The 11,447-nt window shown below is 48.2% G+C and overlaps 3 protein-coding genes across 5 annotated transcripts; all 3 read left to right on the top strand.

Annotated features, from left to right (window-relative positions):
• The first annotated feature begins 3 nt into the window (after positions 1-3).
• Positions 4-1,376, top strand: LOC9630281 (nuclear cap-binding protein subunit 2). Of its 3 annotated transcripts, none has more exons than XM_024662899.1 (9): positions 4-64; positions 118-338; positions 401-539; positions 596-629; positions 704-817; positions 898-921; positions 982-1,055; positions 1,132-1,212; positions 1,263-1,376. In XM_024662899.1, exons 1-8 carry the CDS (start codon positions 47-49, stop codon positions 1,198-1,200), a joined length of 693 nt encoding a protein of 230 aa, XP_024518667.1. In that variant the 5' UTR covers positions 4-46; the 3' UTR covers positions 1,201-1,212; positions 1,263-1,376. The 3 variants fall into 3 exon arrangements, with proteins under 3 accessions (XP_024518667.1, XP_024518668.1, XP_002989180.2); XM_024662900.1 differs by having other exon boundaries at positions 1,252-1,345; XM_002989134.2 differs by having other exon boundaries at positions 1,132-1,270.
• Positions 1,377-1,580: 204 nt separating this feature from the next.
• LOC9630280 (beta-1,3-galactosyltransferase GALT1) lies at positions 1,581-4,067 on the top strand. Its single transcript, XM_024662898.1, has 7 exons — positions 1,581-2,455; positions 2,549-2,784; positions 2,848-3,132; positions 3,194-3,322; positions 3,374-3,553; positions 3,603-3,710; positions 3,757-4,067. The coding sequence occupies exons 1-7, from the start codon at positions 1,606-1,608 to the stop codon at positions 3,964-3,966; spliced, it is 1,998 nt and encodes a 665-aa protein (XP_024518666.1). The 5' UTR covers positions 1,581-1,605; the 3' UTR covers positions 3,967-4,067.
• Positions 4,068-7,593: 3,526 nt separating this feature from the next.
• On the top strand, positions 7,594-10,567 carry LOC9629827 (kelch domain-containing protein 4). The gene is made up of 20 exons (XM_024662955.1): positions 7,594-7,736; positions 7,794-7,880; positions 7,955-8,023; positions 8,090-8,222; positions 8,277-8,323; positions 8,376-8,462; positions 8,513-8,574; positions 8,624-8,666; positions 8,728-8,808; positions 8,866-8,982; positions 9,045-9,150; positions 9,198-9,261; positions 9,309-9,351; positions 9,400-9,507; positions 9,566-9,727; positions 9,783-9,899; positions 9,950-10,096; positions 10,150-10,236; positions 10,290-10,358; positions 10,412-10,567. Exons 1-20 carry the CDS (start codon positions 7,602-7,604, stop codon positions 10,490-10,492), a joined length of 1,845 nt encoding a protein of 614 aa, XP_024518723.1. The 5' UTR covers positions 7,594-7,601; the 3' UTR covers positions 10,493-10,567.
• Positions 10,568-11,447: the final 880 nt, after the last annotated feature.

Below are 11,447 nucleotides of genomic sequence, written 5' to 3'. Positions count from 1 at the left end.
TAACCCTTGTCTCATTTAGGGTTTTTGGGCTTCGCGAGGTCGGGCGATGGCGAGCCTGTTCAAGGTAAGGCGCTTGGATGGATGGAAATGCTGCTGATGATTGCCCGAGCTGCGCAGAAGAAGGAAATATCGGCGTACAAGGATCGGCGATTCGCAGGCACGCAGGTGGAGTATGAGGAGGCATTGCAGACCTCGGTCACGGTCTATGTGGGAAATCTCTCCTTCTACACCACCGAGGAGCAGCTGTACGAGCTCTTCTCGCGCTGCGGCGAGATCAAGCGGATCGTCATGGGCCTGGACAAGAACAACAAGACGCCGTGTGGATTTTGCTTCATCATGTCCGTCTTGCTGCTTCTTTCTTCTTGGATCGACTGACGAATCTTCTTCTTGTTCTTGGCAGATTTTACACTCGAGACGATGCCCAGGACTCTGTCAAGTACATAAGCGGCACCATTCTCGACGACAGGCCGATTCGTGTGGATTTCGACTGGGGTTTCGAGGATGGGCGACAGTGGGGAAGGGGAAGGAGTGGCGGCCAGGTAAAAGAGATTGACGCCATCTTCTCTAAGTGGCTTCCACATTTTCTTCCTTTCAGGTCCGGGATGAGTACCGCACAGACTATGATCCAGATATCCATTTCTTTCTTTTCCATTGCTCGTTTATTTTTTCTCATGCATTCGCGGACCTTAACTAGCGAGCTCACGCAGAGGAGGATATGGAAAGCTGGTACAAAAGGAGCTGGAGAGTCGTAGATCTTTAGTCGACTATTCAGCGGGTGGCCTTGCAACGACGTCGTCAACGATTGTGAAGAATCCTTGTGAGTGTTTTCGTGCTTTTCAAGTGAAGCTCTACTGGGTGCTAATGATGATGGTGATTCCATTGCCTGTGCTCGCTTAGATGGTGGTGGTGTCAGGAACAGGGGTAAGCTCCTCATTTTGCAAACATTCCCATCGGTGCACTAAGTTTCTCTGTCATGCCCAGATCGCAAGCGGAGGAGGGACGACGAGCGAATGCCGGCGGATGGCGTCAAGAGCTACAGTCACAGGGACAATCGGGTAGAAAAAAAAAAACTCTTTGGTTTTTCCGCGCCAGCCGATTTGCGTTATATACTAACACGATGTCCATGCACAGGAAAAGAATCCGCGTTTCCGGGACAAGGGAGACTCGGACGACGAGGAGACCCGAGGGGGAGGCGTGTAATAAGAAACTCAGGTTCATTCATGTGGATCTATCAGCTAAACTTTTTAAAAGCTCTCTTTTAGCAACCAAATTAGCGTCTCTCGGAGCTACCTAAGGAGGAAGGAGGAGGAGGGACTATAGTTTAGGCTATAAAGGCAGGCAGGATAAACAGGGATATGGCTAGCAGCGCGCCGTAGCGAGCACGGTGGACAGGGAAAAGCAATGGCGGTTGCTTTGGAAGTTAGCACAGGGGGATCGGCGATCGATGGTGAAAGAATTGGGAGGATTTGCGAGGAGGAGGAGGAGGAGGAGGCGGATCCATGGCAGCCAAGTTGTTGACCCAAGATCGCGACTTTTGTGACTGGAGGGTAGGAGTGGACTTGGGATCATCGCGGGAGGAGATCGGGGAGGGAGGAGGATCCGAGGATGCAAAGCAGTGTCGTGAGAATTGCGGGAGCAATCCGAGGGATCTCGATAGCAGCGATTGTGAGCTTCGTGAGTGGAGCTCTGCTGCTCCGGCTGCTCATGGTGGAAGGCCCGGCGCTGCGATCCCTGCAACTGACTTGGGCAGCGCCAGTTCTCCGCGCGGCGATGGCGCCCACCTCCGCCTCCTCCGCCGCCTCCGCCTCGGCGCTCGAGCAGCTCATCCCAGCGCCGGCTCCCGCCCCTCTTCCCGATCCCGCTGACACCGCCGCCGCCACCACCGACGTGGACACCACGGAACTCCTGGTGGCTATGGTGTCGTCGATCCCGCCATCCAGCATGCAGCCGGTGGCGCTGTGGGAGCTCTTCAAGCCCGTGATGGCTCGCCGGGATCTCTTTGCGGAGGCGAGGACCAAGATGACGGACGCGTGGAATGCCTGGCAGCAGCTGCTCGAGTTTTTGAGGGACGCCGCCGCCTCCGCCGCCACCAGGAAGGCGAGCAGCGAGGAGCGCCACTGCCCCTACTCGGTCAGCTGGCTCAACGCCACGGACTTGAGCAAGGGGGGCCGCGTTGTGGCGGACATACCGTGCGGCCTGGTGCTGGACTCATCCATCACGCTGGTCGGAGCGCCCGCCGGCGTCATGGGCGACTTCCGGATTGATCTTGTCGGGCAGAGCTTCCCGGGTGAGAGGGCCGAGGCGCCAATTATCCTCCATCACAACATCCGGTTGGGCGGAGATCAGCTCTCTCCCCGAGCTGTGATCGTACAAAACACTTGGACTGCGGCCACGGACTGGGCGGACGAGGAACGATGCCCGCCTCCTCCGGCATCGCAGCAAGATCTCCGGACAGGTACTTAAAACTCTCGGTTGACCACCACCACCACCTCGATCGTGCAAAGTGTTTATTTCTTCTCCCTCTCTCTAACGTATTTTTTCGTGGCAGTGGATGGTCTCGCGATGTGTGCCCCGCAAGTGGGCATTCGAGACTCGCCTGCAAACGCAAACGCTTCGTCGTCGCCTCCCTCGAAGTGGCCTGGTGGGATAACTCAGCAGCACGGCAAGAAACCATGGTTTCCTTATGCCGACGGCCATCCTTTTGCTGCGACGGTGTGGGCTGGATGGGATGGATTTCACGTAACGGTGGACGGGAAGCACGTAACGTCGTTCGAGTATAGGCAGGCAGGTGCTCTTTCATCTCGCTTTGATGCTCAAGCTCAAGTTTTTTCTCCTGTGCTTCTTCAGAACTTGGAGCCGTGGATGGTGAGCAGTGTCCGGCTGGAGGGGAGTTTGTTGCTCACGTCGCTGATTGCGAATGGACTGCCCACCTCCGAGGATCAAAACACGCTCCGAGACTTGGACCGCCTGAAAGCGCCGCCTTTGCCCCCCAAAGGCAAGGCCTTGGATATGTTCATTGGTGTGTTTTCCACCGGGAACAACTTTGAGAGAAGGATGGCGGTGAGGAGATCCTGGATGCAGTACGAGCTTGTGAGGTCTGGTAAGATTGCGGTGCGCTTCTTTGTGGGACTGGTATGGTGTTTGTGCTTTTCATTTCCTTCGACTCGACCTGATAAAGCTTGTGGCATTGTAGGACCAAAACCAACAGGTGAATGTGGAGCTGTGGAAGGAGGCCGTGGCTTATGGCGACATTCAGCTGTTACCATTTATCGATTACTACAACCTCATCACGCTGAAAACGCTAGCCATTTGCATCTATGCAGTAAGCAGTGTCTTTTCTTTCCTTGCTTACCGTTTGTTCTCGTGGTTGCAGACGAAGATTGTCAAGTCGCGGTACGTGATGAAGACTGACGATGACACGTTCGTGAGGGTGGACGAAGTGTACGCTTCCGTTAGGCGGACCAACCGAAGCGAGGCTCTTTTGTATGGACTGATCGAAGGGGACTCGAAACCCAACCGTGACTACCGCAGCAAGTGGTATATCACAGAAGAGGTGAGTTCATTGCCTAGTTTGCTTCCAAGAGGCTCACTCGCTTTGTCAGGAGTGGCCTCTTCCTCGGTATCCTCCTTGGGCTCACGGTCCAGGCTACATTTTTTCCCGTGATATCGCCCGGTTTGTGGTGAAGAGGAACGAGGAGATGCGCCTCAAGGTAGCCGAGACTTAATTCTTCCAGTGGCTAACGTGTTTGGCTGCAGCTGTTTAAGCTGGAGGACGTTGCAATGGGTGCGTGGATTGAAGAGTATGGTCGGGTACGCAAGAAGAACGTAAGCTACGCCAGCGACGCCAATTTTCTCAGCGATAACTGCAAGGATGGGTATAAGATTGCGCACTATCAAAACCCCCGGCAAATGATTTGTTTGTGGCAACACTTGGAGCAAGGCTCCGGGCCTTTGTGTTGCAACTGAGAGAGCTCGTTTTGAGCCGCGTTTGTGTACATAAAAGCTGGAGTAGTCGTGATCAATTCGGAAAACTTTTGGAGGTGTAGTTTACCTCTTACACGATCAAATATTCCCGAAAGATAAGAAACGGAGAGAGAGATTGTTTGATGTGCAATTTTTGGACTTACTGAGTGCCGTTGGATAAGAATATACTCAATTATTTTGAAACTGAGGTCAATGAGGGTCGTCCTCCCAGGTATGGAAGGCGCAGAATCTCCATTTGCGAGGAGATCCTCTGGCGGCGGCGTGGAAGACAATGCAGCTGTGATCCGCATTGTAGAAGTTCCTCTACATTCGCCTCCGGATGGCACAACGACATGGATGTCAGGTGTCTCAGCAGCCTCGAGAGGCAGCGCATCCTCGACGCGCCTTTCACTAGCACCGATCAGGATAATCTTCGCTTGCTCGAGCGAACGCATTGACAGGTCGAGTTCCCTCTTTTTTCTTGCTTTGTTCTTCCTACTTAAAACAGACTGAAAACGGGGTAGCTCGCTTGGCTTGGGGCATGACAGAGTTGGGATTGAGCTTCCCAAGGTGGAAGTGCGTTTCGAGCATCTGTGCGTCAGTGTACGCGGGCTCCAGAGCCGAGTCTTGTCAACTTTGTTAGAAACTTTGCAGAGGTGGGCGAAGTTCTCTAGTATCGTCTTTTACAGAAGCGGCTTTCTCCCACAGGGATATTTTGGTTGCTTGCAAAGTGTTGTCAAGCAAGAAAAAAAATTTCACAATTGTCAAGGAGGTCACAGGAGTGATCAGACCTGGGAGGTGACATGATTTAAGGAGACTAAAGAAACTGGAAACTGACAGAGTGTTTCCAGTGCGGGATGACTCTATTGTTAGGACGTCCTGGGGCTACAAAGCTGGTTTGATTTCTCTGGACTGTTTATGAAACATAACCTTTTAAAATTCCAGAGATCCTGAGCGAGTTGTCACGCAAAGAAAAGGAGCTGGACATCCACCCGGACCCTGAGATCGATGCCTTTATGAAGGTATGCATTCTTCTTTCTCTTGCCGAGTTTTCAAGGCATTATAGCTAGCTTCCAGGCCATTGGACTCTGTCAACAGGTTACATAATGAAAGTTCTTGGGCCGAAAGTTTGTGCAGACACGTTGGTATGGTTCGTGAGGTCTCAGGGGGTCAAAGAAATCGCGTCACTACAGGTAGACTAAAGTCACAAGATAAGCTTCTAACACAACTTTCTTTAACAGGTGAAATGGTTGTTGGTCCCAAGAAGACACTCTTTATGGACGAGATATCAACCGGGCTCAATAGCTCTACCATTGTCAACTTCGTCCGAAACTTTGTGCATTTTCTCGACGCACAGTTCTCATGTCACTTGTTCACCCTTCGCCAGAAACGTATGACCTCTTTGACGAAATATTGCTTTATGATCTCTTTGACAACGGATTATTGTTTATCTCGGGCCGAGGGAAAAGATATTGAACTTTTTCGAAGCGTGCTTCAAATTGCCAAGAGTTGCCGATTTCCTTCAAGAGGTAGACTTGAATTTTTCTCATTTGTTTTATTATTTGTGAAAAAAAAAATCTCCTGTCGGATCTGATATTTTTTCTTTCTGAACTTTTTCTTTACAGGTGACTTCCAAGAAGGATCAAAGGCAATATTGGCCAATAAGTCGAGACCATATCAGTACATTTCTGTTCCAGAATTTAAAAGCCTTCTGATAATATCAAGTTGGTAAAGATTTGACGACGCATCTCTCCATTCCTTACAAAGGTCATCCTTCCGCGTTTTCTAAGAAGTGTCGAACTCGGAATTATTTGCGACCCTCGCCATCGCTTTCTGTACATTTTTCGCACTTGCCAGGTTTTGTTCTTTTGATTGTAATTTAACCTGTAGCTGTGCTGTCCATAATTACAGGCACGTTATTCCTGTGAACCAGAATCAAATCAGATAATGAAGTTCACAGCAAGCACTTTGTTCTTTTCTCTTTTTCATATGATGTATAATGGTTTCAGCGAGATGGCCATCACAGGTTACGATCTTCTACAAGCAAAGAGATAATCGCTTCTATCCCGAGTTTGATTTTAAGAATTCCCTACTCGGTACTGGAAGCGGTTATTTGGTCGTGTATTCTTTACTACACCGTCGGTTTCACACCAGAGTGGAAGGTGTGGCACATTTGCGTCACGAGATAAAGTTTTTGTTTCTCATTTTTCGCAGGTTTTTCCGGTTCATGCTGTTGTTACAGATATGGGATTGGGGATGTTTCGGCTGATTGAATCGCTTGCAAGAGATATGGTCGTTGCTACACTTTTGGTTCCTTTTCTCTTATCATGATGTGGTTTCATCATCTCCAAAGGTTAAGATGTTTAAGGAGTTGACTAAGCAGGGTCTTTGCTTCCCAACGCTCTGAGTGAAGTTCAGCAAAAGCCAACTCAAGCTCATAGGTGGTGTGAGAATGTTGTAGCCTTCCCAGTAAACGAGAATATTGTAGCCTTCCCTTTCAAGATTTGGCATTCCTCTCCCTGCATCATCAGTAGCTTTGCAAACCTCTGCACCTCAATCTCGTGAATTTCTTGTCCCTGACGAATGCCCTCTGCCACCCTTTGCATCCGACGGCTGGGAAATGCCTAACTTACAAGCGACCAAGTTGACGAATCTGATGTCGATCTGTGGTAACATTGAGAATGTCAATGTCAGATGCAATGCCATCACCAGAAGCTCCTCTCCCCAACAACACAACCTTGTATAAATCCTTATTCCTAGATGCATCTGAATGGTGCCAATTACCTGTTTGACAGAATTACAGGTCCTCCTCCATGGAAGCAGCAATACAGCCCTGGACTCGCGGGGCAGCGTGAAGCTAGAGCAAAAGTAAACGTCTGAAAGTCAGCTCACCAGCAGTGGGAGCACATGCCGCCCCACATGCCACAGCATGTAAAAAAGCCGAGAGTTGCAAAATCACATCAGAGGAATCACAAAGAAGTCCTTCACGAAAGTTCATCCCAACAGGAGCGCAGATCCCCATGTACTGAGAAATGTCACTGTCGATCTAGCAACCAAGTGCACTGCATTCAGAAAGTGATGACACTGTCTGTTATGAGTCTGGATACCTGGTTTGTGTCGGCGTCCAGTTCGATCCAAGCGCTGCGGCTTCGCCCACTGATCTCGCGAATGCAGTAGCCGCCACCATCAAAACCATGGACTTGCCATCTCTCAGCGCCTGCCTCGCAGCGGTGGTCTTGGCATCGGAGCCCCCACCTGTGAACCCGTAGAATTTCCATGACCTGTTTCAAGCAGAAATCATTTATGGAAAAAGAAAAGCGAGAGATTGTTTTCTCACGTACGTGTTTTGTTCATTCCCTGCATGGCGATGATTCCAGGGCGATGGAGATAAAACTTTCCCATAGTTTTCCTGCAAAACAGTCGTAACGCTTTCACAAATTTTACGGAAAGAACAGCCACTATTGGACGAAGAATCACGAAAGCTACACAACACTGGTGAACTCTTACCGTTTGAAGCTCCTCAATTGTAAAGTCCACTGCGCAAAGTAGAAGGAAACATAGAGAGGACTAAATCCATTTTGTCCAATTCGAGAATTTGATCGTTGAATTTCTAGGGTTTAGGGTTCTTCCCCAAAGAAATGGGGAAGAAGAAAGAGAAGAAGCCGGGAAAGGGGAAGGAGAAGACCGAGCGCAAGACGGCTAAGGCGGCAGAGAAGCGTGCTCGTCGCGACGACAAGAAGGTTTCGGATGAGGATGACATTGATGCGATCCTGGTAAGCAAAGGGCATTCTCGACAAGCTATTTGTTCTCATTCGTTTTCATTTTGTTAGGCTAAAATCCAGAAGGAGGAAGCAAAGAAGAGCGACGTTCACGTCGATGAGAATGTAGCAGCGCCTTCACCACGATCCAATTGCTCTGTGCGTAAGAGTTTGATCAAAATCTCCACCCTGGAAGCTCACATTCTTTGAGAATTCTTTTCTTTGCGTTTCAGGTGACTGTAAACCCCGTCAAGGACACTGAGCTGATCGTGTATGGAGGTGAATTCTATAACGGTGACAAGGTTTATGATTCCCTCTTCTCCTTTTCTTTCGCTACGGTGATTTGATCTTCGTGCTTGCTATGCTAGACTTACGTTTATGGTAATCTCTATCGATACAATATCGAGAAGAACGAGTGGAAGCTTGTCACCAGTCCAAACAGTCCTCCCCCGAGAAGTGCTCACCAGGCGGTTGCATGGAAAAATTGGCTCTTCATTTTTGGTATGTCAAGAGAGTATGTATCTTCCACAGCTTTGCTTGACACCTGTAGTGTAGGTGGTGAATTCACGTCTCCAAATCAGGAGAGATTTCATCACTATAAGGTGGGCTTCTATCTGCTTTTTTCTTCGTTTCTCGACAAGAGATCTCTTGTAGGATTTATGGAGACTGGACCTAAACACAAATGTGTGGGAGCAGCTTCAACTAAAAGGCTCCCCAGGTGCTCGTTCCGGACATAGATTGGTGAGGATTGCGCTTCTAACAGACCGTGTAATCTCTCTTTCTTGGCACAGGTTCTCTACAAACATAAACTTATTCTATTTGGTGGATTTTATGACACGCTGCGGGAAGTAAGGTTCGTGGTTTCAGCAATGTAGATGTTTAGTTTTTAATGTTCGGCACAGGTACTTCAATGATCTTTACGTGCTGGATTTAGACGACTACAAGGTTGGTTTTCGTGACCTTCCTTCCTTCCTTCCTTCCTTTTCTAATAGCTTTTCTTCTGCAGTGGCAAGAGATAAAACCCAAGCTTGGAGCTGCCTGGCCTTCGGCTAGAAGTGGTTTTCAGTTTGCTGTTTATTTAGATGAGGTATTTGTCTCCTAAAAAGCATATTTTTGCGTGTTATGAACATTTTTTCTTTTCCAGATTTTCTTGTACGGTGGCTATTTCAAAGAGCCTGCCCCTGACAAAGATCAATCCGACAAAGGTGTAGTGCTCGCAGATATGTGGACGTTAGATCCACGGAATTGGGAGTGGGACAAGGTTTGCTATATTTACATTCTCGTTTTGGTGGATTTTTTAATGTTTTGCTGTGTTTTGTGAAGGTGAAAAAATCTGGTATGGCTCCTGGGCCAAGAGCAGGATTTTCTATGTGTGTCCACAAGAAACGAGCCATCTTGTTTGGTGGTGTAGTTGATACTGACGATAAAGGTTAGGATCCATGCCTTGGTTAACAGAAAAACTTATGTCTTTTGCAGGTGATTCGCTGCACAGCGTTTTTATGAACGAGATGTATGCTTTTCAGATGGACAATCGCAGATGGTTTGTCTCTCGTTTGTTGTCAAAAACTTATCTGAACATCTTCGCAGGTATCCTTTGGAGCTTCGCAAGCCAAAGAGCCTCAAGAATAAGGTACGTCAATCCGAGATTGTTTAGTCGTTAAGTATGCATCCAAAGCAGAAGAAAGTGGTCAATCCAAATGTGGATAATACGTCTGTAGAAGGAGAAGGCGTTGAGAGTCAAATGGAAGCTACAACCTTGGAAGACGAACCCACGACTGAGTTCCAGGTCTTGTTTGCGTTTCATTTCCGCCACAAGTATATAACGTTGAGCGTTTGATGTGAAGGTTGTTAAGCCTTGCGGTAGAATCCATGCTGGAATGGTTGTTGGAAAGGATACTTTGTTTCTGTATGGAGGTATGAAAGAAGTCGGGGAGAAAGAAGTGACACTCGACGACCTTTTCTCGCTGGACCTGAATAAACTCGATGCGTGGAAGTGCATTATTGAGGTCAGTGCTTTCGTGATCGAGCTATCCAGCAGCTTTTTACTAATGTCCCAAGCAGGAAACACAAAGTGAATGGATTGAAGTTAGTGACGAGGAAGGTGAAAGTGATGATGACAACAGTGATGCTGGATCGATTAGTAATGGAACAGATGACGAGGAGGATGATGGCGAGGTAGTAAAAGAGAAATATATAGCAAAACTTGTATGTTTACTCTTGTATTCCAGGATGCAGCGGAGTCATCGCAACGAGTTGAAGAGGCAGCTGCTATTCTGAGGGGCGAAGGCAAAAGACTGACACGAAAGGCACGGAAATTAAAGATCGATCAAATGCGGTCCGAGCTGGGCCTAGCTGATTCCCAACGAACACCCTTGGTGAGTGATGATAGTAGTCCATCTTCTCGTTTTGTTATTGATTTGTCTTCCAGCCTGGGGAAACGCTGAGAGATTTTTTCTCCCGGACGATCATGTATTGGCAAATGGCTGCTTACGACCACACCCAACACACTGGAAAGGTGATGACGCAGGTTTTCTTTCGCTCGTTCTTCATGCTCTTTGCATCTATCAGGAGCTTAGGAAGGATGGATTTGACTTGGCGGAGACACGCTACAGAGAACTTAAACCCGTCCTGGACGAGGTAAAGTGGTGTCTCGAGAAGAATTCTCACAACAAACATTGTTTACTTTGCAGCTCGCAAGACTTGAAGCCGACCAAAAGGCCGAAGAGGAAGAAGAGGCTACCAAACCTTCCAAGAAGCGCAGCAATAAATGAATAGATTACAGTTATTCTCAAAGGCATGGTAGTGTCAACTTTCTTCGTTTTCTAATGCCATTGACACGAAACCAATCTCTATCTTTCGTCAGGTGATAGAATTTTGCCTTTGCTCCTCCGTAATCTTGGATTCTTGGAGACTGGTTCAAGGCACGTCTGACGAGACGCTAGCTGCAGCCTCGGTTTCTGCTGGAGCAACCTCCTCCTGGCACTGTTGTCGTAGCTGGAAGAAAGAGAAGAGTTTTACACTGGAAAGAGAAAAGAAAATGTTACCTCCAGCTGTGCGTGTAGGTGCTCACTGCCATAGCAAGCAACAGAGAAAGAAATACGGAACAGGAAAAAGAAAGCAGCAGCAGTGTTTCAAGCACAAGTAACAAAATGAAGAAAACAAGAGAGAGAAGAAAAGATTGTTTTTTTCATGTTGATGAAGACTGGACTCTTGATTTCGAGAAAATGTGTTGTAACTTTCATTCAACAGTTTCTAGAAATTTTCTGGAAGCGTTAGCTAGTGACTATGCACACGGGAATAGGGGTTTGCCCACCGGCCAGGTGCCCCAGAGAGCCAGCCTCAGCGGGGCCAATGCACGGAGAGACCAACCACCGGGAGGCCGGTGACACTGCTGCTGGTGGTGGCTAGAACTCTTAGTCTTTGAAGCTCTTCAAATGTAAAGTCCATGAAGTCCACTATACACAAGGAAGAATGATGATGACAAAAGAATGAGAACAAAGAGGACGTTGCGCATGAATGCTCATGGGATACACCATCAGAACCTCCCTCTGCATCTTTCCTGTGGTGTAGCTCAAACACGAAGGTCACAGATTCCTACTCCCGAATCTTTGCGGATATGTAAATATATATAGATTATCGCAAAAATTAGGTGACTGTCCATTTTCTCCTCAGCTGACTGTGTACGAATCTTTGCAGTATAAGTGAAGTGAACGCAATGACTCGTCA

The sequence above is a fragment of the Selaginella moellendorffii genome, unplaced genomic scaffold (genome assembly GCF_000143415.4).
Source record: "Selaginella moellendorffii unplaced genomic scaffold, v1.0 SELMOscaffold_94, whole genome shotgun sequence".
Taxonomy (NCBI): domain Eukaryota; kingdom Viridiplantae; phylum Streptophyta; class Lycopodiopsida; order Selaginellales; family Selaginellaceae; genus Selaginella; species Selaginella moellendorffii.
Note: the sequence above shows the minus strand (reverse complement) of the source record. Positions and strands in the feature narration are given on the sequence as shown.